The following is a 22,005-nucleotide window of genomic DNA, read 5'->3' on the forward strand; positions in this document are numbered from 1 at the left end:
ATACCCACAAAATAACTTGCTGGGATTTGGATTGACCAGCAACATTTGCTCTGTCGGTTTGGGTCCCTGAGTACCCACGAAGAGCAGAGCACCCCTGCTAACCCAGGAGGAATGTATAGTGTGAGCAAAAAATAACCCTTCATGGTCTTCAGCCAGTAATATTTTATAAGTGCTCATTACTGTCTGCTTCAGAATTCTATCATAGAAATAGAACCAGTGTACCCATCCACACACACACACACACACGGAGTGAAAGAGAAACTGATTTATTGAAAGAAATTCAATAAATTGAATTTACATGGGGCTAGGGGCTGCTAGGCAAGTCGGAAATCCACAGGCCAGCCCACCAGGAAAGGTAGGTTGGAACTCTCAGGGCACAAGCTGATGCTACAGTCCACAGGCGGAATTTCCTTTTTATATTTTAATTTTAATTTTTGATATTATAATTATGAGTTTATATAATACAGGTCTGCATTTTTTTCATTTAGGATAGCACAGCTATCTTTCTATGGTTATATACACATTTGTATTTACTTTCTCCACAGCTGCATAAGGAATTTCTCCTTCAGGGAAGGCTCAGTTCTGCTCTGAAGGCCTTTCGGTTGATTGACACAGGCCCACGCAGATTATCGAGGATAATCTTCCCTACTTAAAAAAATGGATGATAGATTTTAATCATCCAGAAAATGCATTCACAGCAGCACCGGGGTTAGTGTGTTAGTGAATGACTGGCGACAGCAGCCTAGACAGATTGACACATGCAACTCACTGTCACACTATGGCATAAAATAATTAGGCTACCTGAGCTGTATGGACATACAGCAATTCAGCAATGTGTCACTGTAAGCAGAGCTTAGCCAACACATAAGCCAATTTCTTTCAATATATCAGTTTCTCTCTCCCACTGTGGGTGTGTGTGTGTGTGTGTGGATGGGTACACTGGTTCTATTTCTACGATGGAATTCTGAAGCAGACAGTAATGAGCACTCATAAAATCTTAGTGGCTTAAGACCACAAAGGATTATTTTTTGCTGACACTACACATTCCTCCTGGGTTGGCAGGGCTGCTCTGCTCATGGTGGACACTCAAGGACCCAAACTGACAGAGCAAATGTAGCTGGTTGCCATACCGAAGGGAAAAAAGATCACTGGAGGGTCTTACATCAAGTAATTAAATTCTCTGACCAGGAAGTAACACATGTTGCTTCTGCTCACAATAAACGTTCTAGCTCATGCATCCTTTTATATAAGTAACTACAAACTAACTGGCCAAGTGACAAACTCCAAAATACAGAATTTTTCTTTACTTACTTTTGAGACAGAGTCTTGCCCTGTCACCCAGGCTACAGTGTCGTGGCATCAGTATGACTCACAGCAACCTCAAACTCCTGAGCTCAAGCAATCCTGCTGCCTCAGCCTCTCAAGTGGCTGAGACTACAGGCATGCGCCACCATGCCCAGCTATTTTTTTTTTTTTTTTTTTTTTAGTAGAGACAGGGACTGGCTCTTGCTCAGGCTGGTCTCAAACTCCTGAGCTCAAGCGATCCTCCCACCTCAGCCTCCTAGAGTGCTAGGATTACAGGAGTGAGCCACCATGCCTGGCCAGAATTCTGTTTTAAACTCATAAAATAAATGGTAGTTTGTGACATTCGTTTTACTTTTGAATGAGTGCCCACAATAGGCTGCACATGAAACACAATATATAACTATAGATCTTCTAATATTACTAATGGCTACCCAAATTGAGTCAAGAGCCACGCCAGGCTAAATGTGTCTCTATTGCACCCCACTTCCTCCCGCCCCGCCATGGCATCTCAAAGACCTATCTTCCTTTGTCAGATCTCTTTGGAGTAGTTTCACTTGTCTTCTACACGTCCCTGTACACTACTCATTTACACCTAATATTCAACATATCATTAGCAACTTCTGCATTTAAGTCAATCATTAGAATATATATTTTTAAACATTTCTCTAAGTTTGTAACACATTTGCCCCTACTTAACTCAGCGTGTGTTCTATTCTCGTTTTCCTCATATAGGAAAATAATAGGTCTGGGCTTCAAAAGTTCTAGTTTCTCTTCTGGCTCTAATAATCTCTGTGTCTATCATGTAGTCATTTCCCAAATGTTTGTTTTTTTTTATTCCCATGCTCAATGTTCCTAATTCATCTTTATGAGTCTAAGAGATTTAATTACTATCAGTGTGATATTTGACATTTATAGAGTGGATCCAAGTGTTTTTCCACGGAGATACCCAACGTGGGTCCACGTCTAACGTGAACAGGGTATACCACAGTGTTTCTTTTCCTTCCTCTTTTTCTTCCAAGCTACTTAGAAACTGGGATAGCTTTCACTTTATTAAGAGTGTTAGGTCAGCCCCACCAGATTGCAAAGAACGAATACACAGTCAGGTTATCTCAGTTAGGGTGAGTTTATTTATGTCAATACATGAGAAAGTAAGGAAGAAAAGAAAGCAACCCATTAACTACAAAGTCCAGACTCATTGTCCAGGAACCAATCATTTCTCCAGTAACCTGGGAGCAGAAATGGTGAATCAACAAGAACTCTAGTTGTCTTGACTGCAGAATAATTGCCATTACTGCTCTGTGTGGCACCCTATGGTGACTGTGTCTATTTCGCCTGCTCTCACGGCTACTCATCTACTTTCTAAGTCTTATATTCAGACTCCCTAAAGGAGGGCTCCAGCTGGCTGGACCAGGTACCAGCAAACAGGAACACCCCTGCTGGGTACACCATCTTCCCTAAGGCCACCTCCTGGCCTGTAAATGAGTTTCTTTGGGTCAGGTACTAAACCTTTATAAAATCAGCTGTGTCAGGTGTAGAGAACTCACATGACAGAAAACATGGTTTTGCTCCTGCTGCAGCTATGGGTGTGATCTCTCCAGGACACCAGGAAGGCTAGAGACCCACCCATGAAATATGGATAACAACATGTAGCTTTATCCATGGAGATAAGACAGCTTTGTTTGCTCAGTGACACTTTCCCATGGATGGTTTCAAAGTGCTCTATCGGTATCATAACCTCCATGAAACTATGGTGCCGCCTTCTTCTTATCACCTTTTTTTTGGAAAGTTGCCTTTCATAACATGCACTGTCTAAAGAAGCAGCCAATCTCCACTTTTAAGTAAATATAGCGAAATTGTAGATTAAGCTCTCATTCACATGAATGTTGTTTAGACCATATTTTCAGAGTTGTCTTTTCTTCAGTGAAGATTAATGATTAATGATGATTCTTATCACCCACTTATATAGAAAAGTCACATATAATTTCAACATTTTTAATGCTGGAAATTGAGGTCATATTTCCAAGATGGCTGTGCATTTATGGGGAACACTCCAAATTAGAAATCAGGTTTGTCTGTGTTTGTGTCTTCCAAGGAGCTCAAAATGTCTCAACTCTTTTTTCAGAATTTTCCACCTATGGGAAACAGTAGAGTCTGTAAAAGAATTAATAATTTTTTGAAATGTCTGAGGCCAAACAGAATGGGTTTGAGAACTGACTATTCATTTTGCAAAAGGAGAACTTGTCCCCTTACTAATTTTTCTCTCATACAAGATAAAAATAAATCACAAATAATCTTCACCCTTGCTATGATTTAATTGGTTCTTTGCATGATTGTCGCTCATCAAACTCCTTAGCCCAATTAAAAAACAACTAAACATAAAATTGTAGGATTCAAAACTGCCGATCAAATCAAATTATTATTGACTATTGCAGATTCAGAAAGTCAGCTTTACTAAGCTTTTGCTAAACTCTCCAATGACAACTTTAAAAAGTGTATGCCTCCTCAAAGATTTCTTCTTCATAAAGAGGTGCCCATCTTACGCACATGCTTGCATATTCTCTGAGAGACAAGACTTTGCCTCGAATCCACATTACTTTGGTGAATCAACCAAATTTTATCCTGTGTGGGTCTTGTAACAGGCGCTGTACTAAACACTCCAGCTTGTTTAGCTTGAGCCGGTCATCAACTTCCGAGTGGCCACACAGGAAGGAAATTCGTGCATTTGGAAGAGTTGCTTTAGACGGCTGTTTAAGGAATGCTCTAAACCTGAGATTCAACATGGGTTTGTGGAGAAGAGACCACCTGTATTTGATAATGGATTTAGCTATAGAATTTATTAAGCACACTGGGTAAGTACTAGAGGCAGCTGACCTGGTCTCCACAAACACCTTTTTTGTCACCGGGCCAGGGTGTAGAGTGGGGTCTCTACAATTATTTCTTGTTTCACTAAAATATGGCCACTTATTTACTCAAAATCAGCATATACTGGAAAGAAATATTTTTAATAGAGAGATAGGAATAGTTCTTCAAAGATGCCTCCTTGTGTGACTATACAAAGCAGTGGGTCTGTAGCCCATTGGGCCAGTGGCGTTCACCTTCTCTGTCGCTTATCATAGCACAGCTTGGGTACTGATGAGACACTGGTTTGTTTCTGAAATCTAGTTGGAGAGAAAAAGAAATGCCTCATCTCACCGTGTGAAAAAGCCAGGTGATATTTACTTCTGAAAAAATTGAGCATTTGGTTATAGGAAAAGTTTGAGAATTTTAATGATTTCCCCAAATTCAGCCCTTTATCACACCAATTTATTTAGGGATCTTAAAGTTAATAATATAGATAATGTCCAGGTACAAGTTTATCCTATTTACATAAAGGAATATTAAAATTTCAAGATATCCTTTGTAACAGAATTAGAAGTTTAGTAGTTGAACATACCAAAAGAAAATGCGTAATAGCCCATTAAATCTCACATTTCTTTTTGTAAAATTCCCAAAAGAAACATAAGTGATCAGTGAACTCTTAGAACTCTGTAAGCACAAGATTGCTAATGGGTCAAAAATAAGAAAATTCGGTTTTTACAATTTCAAAAAACTTGTGAAGAATTCTTATCTAATCACCATAAAAAGCAATATTTTCATAATTCAGCCAAATATGGGAATTCTCTCAAATGGGAAAGATAGGCTATGAACTGGGGATGACTTAAGGGCTATTAAAAAACTTCCACCAATTTAAGTCAATAAAGTAAAAATGGTAAGCGGTTATTTTGTAAACGACATATAGAAGGAAAAGGAAAGATGCTAATTCATACCAAATTAGAAAATGTTGAATATGGATTAATTTATCCAATTTACCTTGGGCCAAATGGAAGTTTTAGTAATCTTTCCTTTAAAAGACTTATAATAAAGTGCACAAGTTTACTGGGAAGAAGTACAGGGAAAAAAAAAAAGAATGAAAGATTCATTCACAATATCTGGGGCTGTTTATAAGGGACTTAATTTGAATAATCAACAACAAAGTATCTTTCATTATAAGAGATGGAGATGACGGTTTACTGAAAATAATGGCAGCTTTTTACATTCCTTAAACATTGAAAATCATGGAATGAATTTTGGACAGAGAAACACACACCAATGGTCATACATATGGGAAAAAAGGGGCAGATTTAGGATAGAATTCTTGAGACAGATGGATCCTGGATCTGATCTTATCAAGAAATTCTTATAGTTTTCCCCCTACCCCAGAATTTAGTTCACTAAAAGTTTCTAAAAACAAACAAAAAACTCAGAATGAAGTAAAGTCACTTGAGAATATGGGAAATGAGGTTCTGTCAGTCCTAGGTTCATTGAGGCACTTTTAGCAAACCAGTAACTGCATTAACAAAACATTTTTCAAAGGGTATGATCAACTGAAAATGTGATCAGACCCATCTCACTAAAAGCAGAATCAGACATGAGACTAAGAACAGACACAGCCCAAATGGTAAAAGTGATGCCCACAGTGAGATGCAAAAGTCCTTCCACAGATACTGTGTTTCTTTAACTTAGTTTGCTTTGATTTTTTTAAAGACACTAGTTTTCATTCTACGTCCCACAGGACCTTGGAAGTCTGTGAAGCATCTCTTTACCAGGTTCTTTAAAGTCAATGGGGACATGTTCAATGTGCCTTGCTTCTCCCATTTTCAGGTACCCAAAGCGTGGCATTTACAGAGCATTGATAGAATCTCAGGATGCTCCACTTCCTTTCCAAAGGTTTTATAAGCTGTGATTCAATTATCTGATAGACCAGTGGCCAGTGACAACGCAGTGGAGGCCAAGAGGATTGACATTTGACAGCGTGCGTCGCTGCTGTGATTTGGGGGTGACAAGTGGTGTGTCTGGGGAAGAGAGCAGGCTGTATAAAAACGGTTGATGCTCGCATGCAAGTTTTCAACTGGGTGGGCCCATCAGAAGGTCATCCTGGACTCCACAGGAAGCAGAATTGTTCTCATAATCACTGTTTAAAACCAACACTTGACAATGACGAAGGCACTAGGGGTTACTGTTAGCAGCACAGAAATCCAAAATATAGCCTCAAATTGTGTTTGTTTTCCTTTTTTGCCTCTTGGGAAATAATCCCTGCAATGTTTATGGGTAAAATACATGGAGGCTAGTAGTCATCCCCCTCCTAGAATTTCTAGCATGGATATCTATCAAATTAAAGTGTTGTTATTTTTTGTTCTTTTCCTCTTAAAAAAATAATTCCTGGGTTATTTGGGGATGGAAGAATGCAAGTTGGTAGTATGTTTAGCATAGACACAAAGTCTAAAAGAGAAGGCCACCTTTAGAGAAGTACAGAAAATGTCCAAATGAAAGAGAAAGCTCTGCAGAATGAAATGTTCTCTTAGGGAATGGACTCGTTTATGACACTCTCTGCACAGGGGTCATTTTCCTGGCTGCCACAGAAGGACAGTGTTGCCTCACGGAGCCAACACTGCTGCCCAGGCTGCCCTGACCAGGTGACTTTCTGTGTCCAGCACAGCAGTGCTTGGCAGAAAACCCTGGGACCCAGCTCCTGGTGCTACCATTTTGATGGGGCTCAGAAGGAAGTGACAATGATGGCCATTCCATAAAGGATGACATTCTCTTTTCCTACCACAAAGACAGTGACAGTGCCAAAGACATGCCAAAGACAGTGACATGCTAAAGACAGTGACAGTGAAGAGGCCCCAATTACACCAAGCCTACCCATGGCTATGGAGAAATACTTCTGGAGACAACTTGAGAACTAACAAGGACACAAACATTTTTTCTCTTTTAAGATGTTCTCTGCAAACCCAACCCAGGTGTCTTTCATTTGTCCAGGGGTGACCTTAGTAGGTGTGTTGGTCTTCATCCCTATTCTTTCTTTCATTCTTTAATTGTTTACTGAAATAAGTGGCAGGATAAGTCCCAACTCAAACAAGGATTGGTTATATAGTAAATATTTAGTCTTATAGGTTGGCTGTTATTGATAAAGAATTTCACTGAGAATCCCCCAATCCATCATAACATACTATCCTTAAAAACACAGCTCCCTTCCCGCTCTCTTGATGGAATTGTGAAATATCCAGTGAGGCAGTACTTGGAAACAACAAGAAAGGAAGTTATGTGATCACTAGCTGATCAACCATAGCCATTCTACATTAAGTACATCCATTGAATAAGATTCACAGGTCCCTCCATCATTTTTTCTGGCAAATTAGAAATCAAGTCTCCAGAAATGAAAAAGAATAATTGAGGTTGTCTTTAAAAACACATGTATATTCTGGTCCTACAGAATGAGCCCTAGCACAGTGTCTAGCTTTGTGTTGATGTTATTTATGACAAAGTGACCCAACAAAATGCTCTACTGCAATGCTGATCATCCAATCTTCACCAGGGTCTCCCTGCTGTGTTCTTCTCGTCTGCATTTGCAACCAGAAACTGGATTTGTTTTCTCTTCTGGGTTCTCAGGGGGGAACCTGGTACTGATTCTATCAGGATACCACAAAGATTATTTCAAGAAAAAGATTATACATTAGAATGCTTAGCATTTATATAGATTCTTTTGATTTCAAAACAAGTTATAAATATTTCCTACCGTGACAACATTCTTACGAGGTAGGTAAGGATTACTGTCTACATTACCAAGAGAAGCCCAGGGCCAAGGAGTGAAGAACTCTGTTCTGAGCCATAGAGTCAGGAACAACATTGGAACCAGCATCCTGGCCACCTGCTCTGGGCTCTGAAGAGCCCATGCCTCTCGCTAGTGTAGCGACAGTCTCCATTAGTATAGGATTATATATTGTTATAGATACAAAACAACACACAATGACATTATAGAACGATAATTCAATATTTCTTTTTCTTAGTAAAATATGTTAAGCACAGTATTTAAATTGCATTTCTCTGAAAAGCATTTGGTATATTAAATAGCAGAAGGTATATTAAACAGCTCTATAAACGTTTGCTGGCCTACTCTTAACAGCACAATGATTCTAAAGAAATTAAAATCCACTGACACATAGAGATCTTTATAATACCGTAAACTAAACCAAAATGTGAAAAACTACTTTATTCTCAAAATGCAGACTTAATAGCTTGCTGGATATTAGCAGGTGGCTACATAATTTCTCTGAGTTTGAGAAAAGGATACATATTGCTGACTGTGATTTAAAAATACCAGTTCGGCAGGGGAAAAGATGCAGTTGAAAGGTGAAAATTAAAGACTGCTATTTCCATTTTGTATCCATTTTGAGAAATTCATACCTTTTCAAAAGATGTTACCATACTTAGAGCTAATGTCGAGGTGAATATAGGCACGCTATATAACAGGAACATTTTGTGAGAAGAGAAAATGATACTAAATAAATTCTATGGTATTAGAAGAAAATGAACAAGTTGACAAGAGAAAAGGATATTTTTCAAGAGGGTTAAGGGCGGGCATGAGATGTAAGCTGTTCATGCTTTGATGACTGTATAGGGCTTGGAGATAGTTTAAAAGGATAAATACTTGGTTTGTCAGTCTCTTCTCCAAGGCAAAACCCCTACCTTCCCTCTAAATCAGTTCTCAGAATGGAGTCGAAGAGCTCACCTCATGCTAAGCTTCCCAGGAACTGACCAGTTGGGGTCAGCAGAAAAAGTTCTAAAACTAGAAAAGAACAGGAATCAAAGTCTTAAAATTTGTATGCAAACGTAAAAACTAACTTCTAAGCCAGAATGACATTCTCCGTCAGAAGTAACAAATACAAAAGTCTTACTTTTTAGTGTACAGGACGCTAAGATAGTGTTAGATAGATATTATGTGTCGTTCGGAGAATATTTTTATAAGTGTGCTTTTTTTTCCTAAAAAAAGACATATTAAATTGGTTTTCTCTCCTCAAGTCCTTTATATATAAATATGAAATATGGAGCTGTCCCGCGAGTCTGTTCGCTCACGTTATACACTCCGGGGCTCCTTCCCGCTTGCATTGGCTGTGGCAGTTTTGTCGGAGAGGGGTCTGGGTTTGGACAGGCTTGAGCAGTTCGGCTGTTTGGTTGGCTGTAAGGTTCTGGCGTAAGGTGAGTACCAGTCTCTTTCAAACACATCTTTCAGTTGCTTAATGATGCTTCTGTTGTTCCTCACATCTGCCTGGTTGATAACGAGGCCGGTGCCAGCGTTCTGGGTAAAATCATTCCCCACCCAATCAAAGTTCCCTGGGAACAAACAAAGAAATAAAGGTGAGGCATTAGGGTCCACCGGGAATATTCCCAATAAAATGAAATACAGAGAAGATTTTATTAAAAAAATTATAAGCGCCCAAGAGTAACAGCAGAGAGGCAGAATTGTGTCGACAGCTCAAAAAAAGGAAAGAAGAAAAAAAGAAAAAGAAAACCTTCCAGGAAGCCTTGCATATGGCATATTAATATTTGCATATTATTTTGGCATTTTCTTCAGCTTTGCTCAAGTTGAAACTCAAAACAAGGAATCTGCTGTTCTCTTTTGTAAATGTTATTCCTTATTGACATTCACAAGGCACACTAAATACAGCAACATTTAAAACATATAGGAATACACTTAAAAACCCTGTGAACAATTACTACCTTCTCAAAGAGACAACATCTAATCCATATGTACAAATGAAGGATTCTAATTTTAAAGACGTGAAGCTTTCAAAGAAAAAGCTGAAGCCAGAGGAGGAGAACCAGTTCCTGAATGGGTACCTAAACTCTCCCTGATCCGACCGTAAACCATTTCTCAGTCCCAGGGCCGGGCTCCTCGGCTCAGGAATCAGGGCGGCTTCTGTGAGAACAGGCTTTCAAACATGGCTGCCTGGGGGCGGGTAGTATATTCATTTTCTAGAGCTGCTGTAACAAAGTGCCACAGACTCAGCGGCTGAAATGACAGAATTTTATTGTCTCACAGTTCTGGAGACAAAATCAACGTGTCCGGAGGATTTGTTCCTTCTGAGGACTGTGAGGGAAGGCTCTGTTCTGGGCCTCCCTCCTTGGTTTGTAGGTGGCCATTTTTTCCCAATGTCTTTTCACATTGTCTTCCCTTTATGCATGTCTGTGTCCAAATTTCCTTTTGTTATAAGGACATCAGTCATATTCAGTTAGGGCCTACCCATATCAACTCTTTTTAACTTGATTATCTCTGTCAAGACTCTAATCTCCAAAGAAGGTCACATTCTGAGGTACTGGGGTTAGGACTTGAACGTAGGAATTTTGGAGGGACACAGTGCAGTCATATCAAGTAGTAAGGCTGGGAACAGCCCTAGAAGAGGCCAATAATGTCTATGCCACCCACTCTGGTGTAGTCCATCATCAAGGTGAGAGTAGATAAAAGGGCTAGACTACCCCAAACTCCCACATGAATCTCTTGTCTTTGGTATCCAATAGGGAGATGGTTCCAGCAGGAGAACAAAGGTTTTCCTCAGGAGGATACAGTACCATTTATGTGTTTGTTCTTCTTTACCCTTCACTTAATGCATATTTATTGAGTGCCTACTGTTTGCCAGGTATTACATTAGGGGCTGTGAAAATGAAAGTCCCTGCCTTCAAGGGGTCCAGGAGGGAAACACAGTAATTATAATACAAAGTGTATGAGATTCTACAAGAGAGGTAGGTATACAATGCCATGAGGGCTGGAGAGAAGGAATTTTTAATTCTGGCTACAGGTGTCAGAAAAGGAGCATTTCGTTGAGTAATGAGAGAGGCATAGAAGCTTAATTAAGAAAAGGGAGAGCCATACCCCAAATGGAAGACGGCATCTTGGGGACAAAAGATATACTTAGGATATTAAAACATGAAGGGGAGGAGCTATGGGTGAGGTCCAAATATAAGTGCCTTTGGGGAGGGAGAAATTATCATTTATTAAGTGCCCACTATTAGCAAAGCATGATACTTGGTATTTATATATATTATTTCATATGGTAAGATTTACCTCCACTTTGTAGATGAGGAGTGAGAACCTTAAAGAGGAATAAACTTGCCCAATGTCACATGGCTAATCAATGGTGCAGCCAGTTCCACCAGACTATCATAAATCAAGAATTATTCTCACCAAAAAAATATTCAGTCCCAATCAGGCCTGACAATATTATTTTACAGATTACTACCAGCTCAGGTATGGTCTGAGCTCCCGGTTCTGCTCTCCTCTTAGGTTAAGAGCTACTTCCATAAGGGGAACTGTGGGGTTTTTAAGTGTAGAGCTTGACTTTCTATTCCCTCATCAGCAAGTCGGGTATCTCTGTGGAAATATTTGCTGAATGAGACCCTGAGACCATCCGTCCTTGCGCATTCTCGGCCCAAAGCTCTGTAGCCATCTGTGGGAGAAGGTGCTGGAAGAAGGCACATCCGCAGAGAGAGCCTGTATCTGATCCTTTACGGCTTTCACCCCTCCGTCTCTGCCCTGCTCTCTGGAGCCCCCAAACTTGTTAACTCTGTTTCCCACATTGCACCCCCTGGAATATTGGAAGGCAGTTCCTTTGTCTCTCATTTTACTCCTTAAGTTTATTCCTCACAGTTTAAAAATACCAAGTCCCTAAATCAAATATTGCAAGCATAGAGAAGGATCTTCCTTCTCTCTTTTTTGCTCTCTCTCCTCTAAGACTTTCATATATCTTAATCTCTGCATGAGACATCGTTCTCCCCCCGGCGCCGTGAGGACCGACCAGGCTTTCCACCCTGATTCTCACTGGGAAGGAGGATGATCCACCAGGAGCCTTTTCAGTGACTTCAGTAAACTCGGCACCTCCTCGTCAGCTCTCCACTGATCCAAACCATCTTCTAGACAAGTCTGCGCAGCTCAGGAGATTTTAAAATTAAAGAGATGACATGGTTTGGAGATTCCTCTGTAAGTCTTGTGAAAACGTAGAACGGAGCTATAATTCCATGCAAGGTCTAGTGTGGATTTTTCTTAATTCTGTATTCTCAGTGTGTGTCTGAGTGATGATTTAGGAGATTTCCAGAACATGCTGCTAATTATTTAAATTATCAATGAATTTTCTCTGTTGAATTTTTTTTTTTTTTTTAGACAGCCACAGAAACTGTGATTTCTTGATATTCTTTGAATATTTTTACACCAGAACTATGTTTCAGTTTAGGGAGTTAATGTTTTGCTAAAATGGGGGGGGCATGGGCAATATATGTAACCTTAACATTTGTACCCCCATAATATGCTGAAATAAAAACAATAAAAATAAAAGGAACTCATTTAAAATGTACTATATATGGAAGAAGAAGGGAAAGGGCAAGGAATCAATATTTATTAAGGATATAGATAGATCAGTGACAGTATTAAGAGCTTTTCATAGATTATCTTGTTTAATCCTCATATCACCATCAAAGGGCAGGTTCTATTATCTTCATTTTACAGATAAGAAAACAGAGGGTTATAGAAATTATATGATGTTCTACCACTTCCCAGTTTGTAAGTGCTATGATAGGTTTGCCTGACTCCAAAACACTTACTCAGTTCATCAAAAGAACATTTGGATAAATGTACAAGTCACTGCTGGGTGTGCACGCAACACCTTACTTTAAGTAAACCCTCCAAGTAAAACACCCAGATTTGAGTCCCTAAATCCTGCTGTGCCTGAAACCTGAGTCATCCCTGGGTTTCCCAATAATTGAGCCAAAATTTCCCAATTTTTTATTAAACGATTTTAAGGCATTTTTTTTTCTTCATCACTTTAGAAAAAAGCTGATTTCATTACACTCTCTATAAGTTGATGAACATGAGAAAATCCAAATAGTCATATCTTGGGTCACAGAGAGGGACTACAGGAATAAATAATATTCTCATATTCCAGAACAACCAGAATTAAAAACATTTAAAAATATCCCAATTTTTTATTCTAACCATGTGACGGTATAAACTATTAAAAGTGGAAAAAGGCACAACGCCTTCACACTGAGCCAGGAGTTAGTGACTGTCCACGTGGCCAATGGCAGGATCTGTGGCCAACGGCTGCGGGGGATGAGATGACCTGGCGGGTGCCCTGGGTTCCAGATCCAGCTCCTTCGCCTTACAACATCTGCACGTCTCAGTCACAGGGACCAAGATTCCTTATTTCCAAACTGCAGATGATTAAAGCTACCCTCCCTACTGGCAATGTTGCTAGGAGAAACAAACAAGATCAAGCACATGCTTTACAAAGCTAAGGGGGTATGCTTTTTACTCGCTGAATTTGGAAAGAAGGAATTGATACACATTCCACATTCCTGCATTCCACAAACATGTGAAGGAGCTTAGGAAATTTCACCCCGAAATATGACTCCTTGGTATGAAGAGTATTTTGAAATAAAGGCCCTCAGAGATCAACAGGCCTTGGAAGGGGCTTCCCCTCTATCTGCATAAACCAGACACACCCATCAAAAGAACAACTGACTTCCCTTCCCCTTCCTGTTATCTCAAAATATTGCAGGAAAAAAGGTCAGGAATGCAACCAGACCTGGCCCAAATCATTTTAGCCATAATACCTGTCTCTCAGGTTAATTTACAAGTCAATCTGTTTTCCCCCATTCATTCATTCTCCAAAGTACTTATTTATCCTTCCTCCCTAGTAACCATTTATTGCCCAAACAGAATTACCTATATTCCTCATCTCTCATACCCTCTAGAAGGAGGGCTTAAAAATATCCGGATCCCACTGGGATACTGGCTAATCACTCTATGATTCTCTAAGTGTGGGCAGAGTAAATAAACCTCTTCCTCTTATTTAATCTGCCTTAATTATGAGTTGATCTTAACTTTTCAGGGAAAGGGGAAACTTTCACCCCCACATGTTTTTCTGTTCAGCCTTGAGACTGCCACTTCATCTGCACAATGTAATAACCACACTACTATTTTTGGATTTGTCTTCTTTTTATAGGCAATTTCAACTCTGTCTGTGATGGTACCATTTAAAAGGTTACCCTGGACTCATAGACATCATGAAAAATTAGAATAGATTTGATATGCTAGTAAGTAATTCCACCAGTATATAGTGATTTCAGCATCTGGTGTTCTAGTGCCTTCATAATAACAGCTAACATTAATTGGGTATTATCCATGTGCCAGGTGCTTTGCATATACTATTCCATTTAAACTTTACCCTATAAAGTAGAAACTGTTATTAGCCCTATTTTACGGATGACAAAAATGAGGTTTAGAGAGCTCAAGGAAATTGTCCAAAGTTGGACATTTGGGAGATGGCAGGGAAGGGACAACTGACCAGGCAGTGGGAGTTTTGGCACTCAACAACTCTATGTCCGCCTCGCCATTACCAGCGTCAGGTTGGCTTGAGTTGCTTTGGGCAGGGCAATGAGCGCTGTGCTCGTTCCAGTGCCAGGACGCACCTTTGATGAGCCATTTACCTCCTTACCTATACAATGAGGCAAAGAAGAAGTTCTGCAAAACATGTATGAGAAGACATCTTATATGGTCTCCTAGTACATGAAGCAGGCCATAGAGGAAATGTTTGGTTAAAGAGCTCTTTGACCTCACTCTCCTGTGTCGTGACTTCCAGGTCCCCCCATATTCCAGCAGTGGCTCCCGAGGCCCTGCTTCCTCGCCAGGGGCACTGCAGAGCACAGCTGGACCACCACTGCCCGTGTGATCCCTAAGGAGCCTCACAGCCCTGACACCTACCAATGTAAGCTGCTCCATCTGTCACCATGTACTTGTTGCGATTCAATTTAGGAAAGTCATGATTCTTTTGTTCTTTTGTGGCACAAGCATTCTCTCTTTCCAGATCAAAAAATTTCTGTAAGACAAAAAAAAAAAAAAAAGGAAACAAACAAAAAAAAAGCAGGTGAATAGAGAACGTTTTTGGTCTTGTTCAAGAGCATGAAAGAGCGTATTATCCAAATATCAACAATAGACCTCATATTGAGTTATTAAAACCACAATCTTGTTGCTTCGTATAGATGAAGCTATTTTTGTTCTCAAATCTATATAGGCAACAAGAGAGAAAATTAGTGTGCTCCACTAGGTCTATAATTAACACTTTTAAGCTTCAAAATGAACACAAAATTCATTCTTCCACCAGGGTGAGGGCCAGAAGGTTGTTTAATTTCATTGTCTTATTCATCAGGGTGCACTGGCATTTGAAGCATGCCTCAGGGAGCTTTCTGTCAAGCATGCCAATGAACTAAATGAATATTCTTAAATGTTGCATACATTATGTCAATGACTAGCTGATTAAACTAGGGATTTGCAAAGGTCAAAACAGATTTTGCCACAGCAACAAACACTTTCATCTAAACACCTAGGTCTACAAGCACTTTTAGAAAGCGACTTAAAAAAAAAAAATCACAACTTTGATCCATGAATCCTGAATTTCAACCTCAATGTGACTCAAAAAGCGACATTCCAGTTCACCCAAAGGCAGGGATGGGGGGCTGACCACAGGGGTGGCGGGCCTGTGTCTCAGGGCTCTGCTGGATTTGCTGAGTGCTTAGTGAGGCTCAAGCTGCGGCTGAGCTCATAGGACGCCACGACCGGGTTCCTAGGAAGGCGTCAAAGATGAAGGTCCCAGGTGTCTTCCGCATTAGAAAATGCCAAGCATTTTCAGAACCTCGTGGACTCTTTCTAGAGTGGCTTACAACTGTGAAATCCCATGTGTTTAAAGGAAAGAAGAGGCAGAAAGAAAAATGGGATGGTATCTAGAAAAGGAAACACCATTTATAGTTCTAAAACTACAAGTGTTCAAATTTGGTTTGGGGAAATAATGAGAGTTGGTCTTCCTCTTGCCCCCAGAGTGGGTGAGAGGTAACAAACAAGGCGATCACTGCTGTGCGCCCTTCCAGCCCCAAGAATTCTATTCTGATTCTTTCTTTTCTTTTTTTTTTTTTGTAAAATTCTTGAGATCCGTGGTACAGAGACCAAAATCTACTACCCAAGAACTACCTATTCCACAATACAAAGGAGCATTCTCCTAGGGTCCTATCACCCAAATTAGAGGCAATGCTACCTGGTTCAAGTTTCCTTAGTTCCTGTCTTCTGTAAAATCTGCCTCAGTTGGTGGACTCTTCAAACTGACTTAATAACCTGAGAATGCCCTTAAGTCACAGTTACATATTCATGAGGTCTCGTGAGTGTTGAGGGTGTGATCGCTCAGTTACAGCCAGCTCTCAGTCAGCTCTCTTGGACTTCCCATCACAGCACATGTCCCCCCATTTGACCGTTTCCTTTTCAGAAAGATACTATTGTAGAATCAAGGGGGATGTAAAAAAAGATAAAATATACATCCTAAGTTAAGTCAAGGATGGAGTCACAGCTTGAGGCTTTAGTAAGAACCCATTTGCTCTAGAAAATCAAAGATGTCCCTAAGGAAGAGGGGAACAGCTTTCTCTGGGAGGCTAAAATGACAGCAGAAATCAGAGTTTATTCACTGGCATTACTAGACACCTAAGATGCTACAGGTGACAGCAAAGACATTCTAAAAGTGTTCATTTATTAAAAATAATAAAAACTCAGCCAACTGGGACAATCTCGTGAGTTGCAGAATCTTCCTATGAGTCCTTCATGGCTATAACCCTCATCAGGGCTGGAGCTAAGGGTGCCCAGTCCTCTAAGGACAGAGTTTCCCTGCCTGGTTCCCAGGCGATCTGCTTTATAAGTGCTCTGAGGCTCCCGAAGACATGCTCTGTGCAAATTTCAAACGCCCACTTTCCTTGGAAAAGCTTGTGCACGGCCTCTATTTTATAAAGTGGCCAGCAGTAAGCTATTCGTGTTTGGTGTATTTAAGAAAGGTGACCATCTGTGTTCAAAAGGAGGAAGCTGATTAAGTACCGTAAAGTTTAAAATGATGGATTCTATTTTCCTTGTAATTTTTTTTTGCAAGTCTCAAATGAGCACTTAACATTTCACACCCTGGAGGTTTCAACTCCAGGTGCCTTAGCGGCAGGTGTGCTGTGAGGTCAGGAAGCCGTGGGTGGATGGGGACCCCTGATTGGGCTGAGGGGCAGTCGAGAGAGGGGATAGGAGCAAACCCACCACACAACGTGCCAAAGGCCCCAGGCTCTCCTCTTTGCTCCTGCTAGCCACTGCAAACCCGACAGTGGCTCGCTCCTCTGACTGCAGGTCACTCACCTCCCGAGAACACGACTTCCCTGGGCAGCTTCTCCATCCCGCGGCCACCTTCCCCCAGCGCACACCTCCAGAAAGCAGCTAACTGCGCCTGGACTTGGGCGATTGTTCTCACTGGCTTACAGAACCTTTTTCTACCTCTCTGCCTTTGCTGGCTCCCTTGTTTGACTTCCTTCATCACCTATGTTTGGAACACTTTGTGCCTAGCATCCTGCTAGGTGCTGGGAATACGAGGGTGAACTGGACACCTGTTCTTCACCTTCCTTGATTTTCCCTGCAGCCCCGTATGCCACTTCGGTTACCTGGAACATGCCACCTGAGCTGGAACCGTCCCGAGCATTCTCGTGTCTGAGGAAAGGGAATGAACACAATCGGACTTACTCTCCTGTGTTTCACCTGACTTCCCGGGACGGTACCAGCTGCTCCTCTGATCCCGGATCTCTGACTCCGAATCCAGATGGGTGCCCTGGTCCAAGTCCTTTAATAATTCAAGGCTTAAAACAAGCTTGGGTCCTTGGTTCGAAGAACCAGCAGGAGTATGAGGACCTTATCGTATCCACCCAGGATTTTATAATCGCTGTGCAGCAGGGTCTGCTGTGGGCCTCCCAACGTGCTCCTCTCTGACGCGGTTTTCTCGTGCTTACTCACTCTGTCCCTGTCGTGTGGGAGGAGGCAGCCATAACCTGGGTTTGGGGTTTTTGAGGGTTGTCACTGTTTTGAGTTTTTACATCACTGAACTCTGAGGTGCTACGTCCAGACTTGATGTCGAGAACTTAAACTTGGAGCTGCGCAGTGAATGAATGAAACTTTGCGTTTTCTCCCTTATTGGGGACAGGGGGACAGGGTGAGGGCTCTTTATGTGGAAAGAGAACAAAATGGGTAGTGGGTTCCTAGAACTCCACACCATGATGATCCACAGACTTGTTCCTCTGTCCCCTGGGAGCAAAGCCGCCTCCGAGGCCACACTCACTACCCTCCCTTGGTGCCAGGCGTGGCCACGTGAGTGACGCTGGGTCAGTGTGATGGAAGCTAAAGAGATCTTCACCGCCTCCAGGCCCAAGCCCTGAACGCCCCCTGCACAGTCATCTAAGCTCTCTCTTCTGTTCAGCCTGGGGATACCAAGGGTCAGAGCAATCTTGGAAACCAAGTTGATTGCAGAGTCCCCGACACCCTGAGTCCCTGAATACTGCAGGGAGCACAGCTTCATCACCCCCTAGAAGGAGGCCTGCCACAGAGTCGGTTCTCAGTGCACATTTGTTGGGTGACTGCATAGGCATTTGAAGAAGGCTGAGACCTAAAGGATCAGTGGTCATTAGTCGGGAGAAGCAGGGAGAAGAAGAGTGTTGTCGGCAGAGAGAACAGCATGTACAAAGCCCCTGAGGGGAGGAAGAGGGTGATGAGGACTGGATAAAGGTTGAAGATGAGCTAGCCTAGAGAATAAGCACATTTGGGGTATTACCAATTCCCAGTCTGGACTCCCACAAGGTATTCAGAGATGGATTAGCATGTGGTCCTAGAGACCTGGGGCAGGTGCAGGAACCCAGGCTAGGGGGATTTAGGGCTGACAGAGTCAGTTGGTGCATGTCCCAGTGCTCTGTTGGTCACAGTCTTACAAATAAGAGTAGCAGGGGAATGAGGCAAGTCAAACATATGTGCATTATTTCAGGACAGGAAAAGAGGGAAAAAAAGCAATTCAAACAAAACAGAGAGGATGCAACAGAAAGCATGTGCAAAAAGGGCTAGACTGAGAAGGCATCAAGACACTGGGGTCCTACTCTCCCTTTCTGTGTGTGATTGTTTTTAAAAATGACTTAACCTACCTTTTGAAGTATTTTTCACACTCAAAGATTGTTATTCTGGTTCTCATTGCACGTTTATGCACATGCATATGCTGATAGCTTTCATGGACATGCAAAGGGAAAACATTTTTTATTTAATAAATAACACAGTTAATCTACTTACAACTTTCAAACTGCAGTTGGCTATTTCAGTGCAAATAGCTTTGAGAGATGAAATAAAGTTAAATGTGAGGGGATCAGTTTCCTTCCAGAAGCTTATAAGGAGTCGAACTTTAACACTTCGCAAAACTAATGCTTCTCTTATTTTCCCGTCCAAGTCTGGCCAGTAAGTCCTGTAGAAATTATATCCATATAGGTCAAAATAAACAAACTAAGTTAGTTATAGAAAAGAAATTTAGATGACTGAGAACATTTATATTACTCTGATCATTATTCCATAATATATAAATAGCCTTGTAGCACAAGCTGGAAAAAATGGAAGCCTTCTGGGTTAGGCAGCAAGAAATGATGCTTTACTGGGACCTTCCCCTGCCTAGAAGGGTTCCTGCCATCAGGGCCTCCAGCAGCGTGGGCTTAGGGAGTGGATAGTCTGACCACTGCCACGGGACACCCTCACTATACCTCTGATTCTACCTGGGTCTCGGTCCTATGTGCACCAAGAATCAACTTTCCAACAGAACTTCAGTAGGAGCCCTGAGCACCTGCTCTGAACCCAAATGCCACTCAAACGCCTCTTCTTCGGTAACTGCCCCCAAAAGAACTTCTGCTCTGGTCCTGTGAGCTTCCCCACACTCTCATTTCCAGACTGTCCTCAGCGTCCTCTCTCCTAACCACGCTTCCCAAGACTCCCCTGCCTCCCACCTTTTCTGCCCGGCAGTTGGAATCCCCCATAAAGCAAACCATTTCCATGATAGGCTCAGCCTCCTCCCTGAATCCTTCACTAGATCCTGACTCTTCTCTAAAACCACAGCTTCTCCTCGAGTTCTGCCATGTATTTTCCACCACAACCTGGCCGCTTGGGTTCAGATGTGAGGGCAGCCTCCCACTCTGCCCACCCCTAACCCGCAATGTCCCTTCCAGAACTGTCACTTAATCCTCATGTTAAAACAAAACAAAATAAAAACATTTCCTATCAGAAGGACCAAGCCTAAATCACTCTTCCCCCCTCTCAGCCCTGACATTTGTAGGCCTTCTATGCACTCATTCAAACCTTGTCCTCGTTCCAGGTCAATTCACTGTTTGGACTAGTGATAATATTCTTCAGGCTGGGCGTGGTGGCTCATGCCTGTAATCCTAGCACTTTGGGAGGCCGAGGCAGGAGGATTGCTCAAGGTCGAGAGTTTGAAACCAGCCTGAGCGAGACCCCGTCTCTACTAAAAATACAAATAAATTAATTGATCAACTAAAAATATATATAGAAAAAATTAGCCGGGCATGGTGGCGCATGCCTATAGTCCCAGCTACTCGGGAGGCTGAGGCAGGAGGATTGCTTGAGCCCAGGAGTTTGAGGTTACTGTGAGCTAGGCTGAGCCACGGCACTCTAGCCTGGGCAACAGAGTGAGACTCTTTCCCCCCCCAAAAAAAAGAAAAAAAAAGGAAACAAAAAAAGAGAGAGAGCTTGATTGCAAAATCAGGAAGAAGTGAAATAGGGCTTGTGACTTTTTATTGCAGGATTTAATAAGTCAGACATCCATTGTTTCATTCCTTTCCTAATACTTTGAAAAGTAGAAGTTACCTCCAACACTATTACTGAACCATGGAGTAGTATATTTTTTTACATGCTGTCAACCATTTCTATAATAATTTGGGAGTATGTGAATTTTTTCTCTTTCATTTGGATGTTTGGCAATGTGTAGACTAAAAGTTAAGTCTGTCAGATATTGATTAGTTCCATTAACACATTGAAATTTGATAGTACTTACTTGTTTATTAAAGCTGAATTCATTCCTGAAAATCTTTTCTAAGACTAGGTAAAGATGAGTAACCAGTCTCACTTTTTAAAAATAATTCATTCATGTGATTGAGAAGAACTTAATTATAACCCGTATGTTTGGATTACTTCTTAGGTCTCTTTGATGACCTTTCATTTAGAAAGCTAAAGGCATTTATAGGTTTGAAATTTTTAAAATACAATAAAAGAAGTGCTTTTTCAATAACAGATGAAATGGTAGATTAACAACCGAAATGCAAAATTTTAGGTGAAGCTAAAGTTCTTTAACATTCTTTAAGTCTTCTCTAATTTAGATTTCTGATATATTTTAGATTCCCCATGCTAATTATTTTCCTCTTGACCATGAAGGAGCTCAATATTGTTCATGGGACTTCACGGGACAAAGGTTTTGTCAATCCTGAGAAATCATCATCCCATCCTAACATATAACTCCACAAACTTGACATTATTTTCCTCCTCAATAACAGGAAAACCAGGCAAAACCTGTTATGTTTCAAAATCTTTTCAAAGTGAAGCTGAAGTGTAAAACTAGATCTAAAATCAAATACACAACAAATGGGAGAAACATAAAAAGGAGAGACAGAAAAGATGTGAAAGTGTATGTAAAAAATCTACGAATGTTCAAAGGATGTACAATATTTGAAAATAAATGTATTTTAATCATGTTCGCCTTGCAGCTAACAATGCTTTTCCACTACCTGTCATCAGGAGCAATCATTCTCTGGGAGAAACACTCTTTTGCAGTCCCATAGTCATTTGCATAAAGAAGTTGCATATTATGCATACATGGGGTTGGCAACACGACAAATATTCAAGCAATATAGGACACACTTAATCATTTAACCTCAGTGAATGCTTATTTTGAAATTGTAATTTTCCAAACTAAAAAGGTCTTGGGT

General features: G+C 41.1%; 1 protein-coding gene across 3 annotated transcripts in view; it reads right to left on the bottom strand.

Moving 5' to 3' along the window:
* Window positions 1–1,576: 1,576 nt before the first annotated feature.
* Window positions 1,577–22,005, bottom strand: part of PLD5 (phospholipase D family member 5) — a 246,468-nt gene continuing 226,039 nt past the window's right edge. For all 3 annotated transcript variants that reach the window (XM_012751263.3, XM_012751265.3, XM_012751266.2), the window contains 3 exons: window positions 19,319–19,487; window positions 14,915–15,029; window positions 1,577–9,495 (listed from right to left, as the gene is read on the bottom strand). In XM_012751263.3, coding sequence (XP_012606717.1) covers window positions 9,239–9,495; window positions 14,915–15,029; window positions 19,319–19,487 — 541 coding nt within the window. In that variant the 3' untranslated portion in view covers window positions 1,577–9,238. The remainder of the gene's footprint in view (window positions 9,496–14,914; window positions 15,030–19,318; window positions 19,488–22,005) is intronic.

This window comes from Microcebus murinus, chromosome 19, assembly GCF_040939455.1.
Source record: "Microcebus murinus isolate Inina chromosome 19, M.murinus_Inina_mat1.0, whole genome shotgun sequence".
In the NCBI taxonomy this organism is placed as follows: Eukaryota; Metazoa; Chordata; class Mammalia; order Primates; family Cheirogaleidae; genus Microcebus; species Microcebus murinus.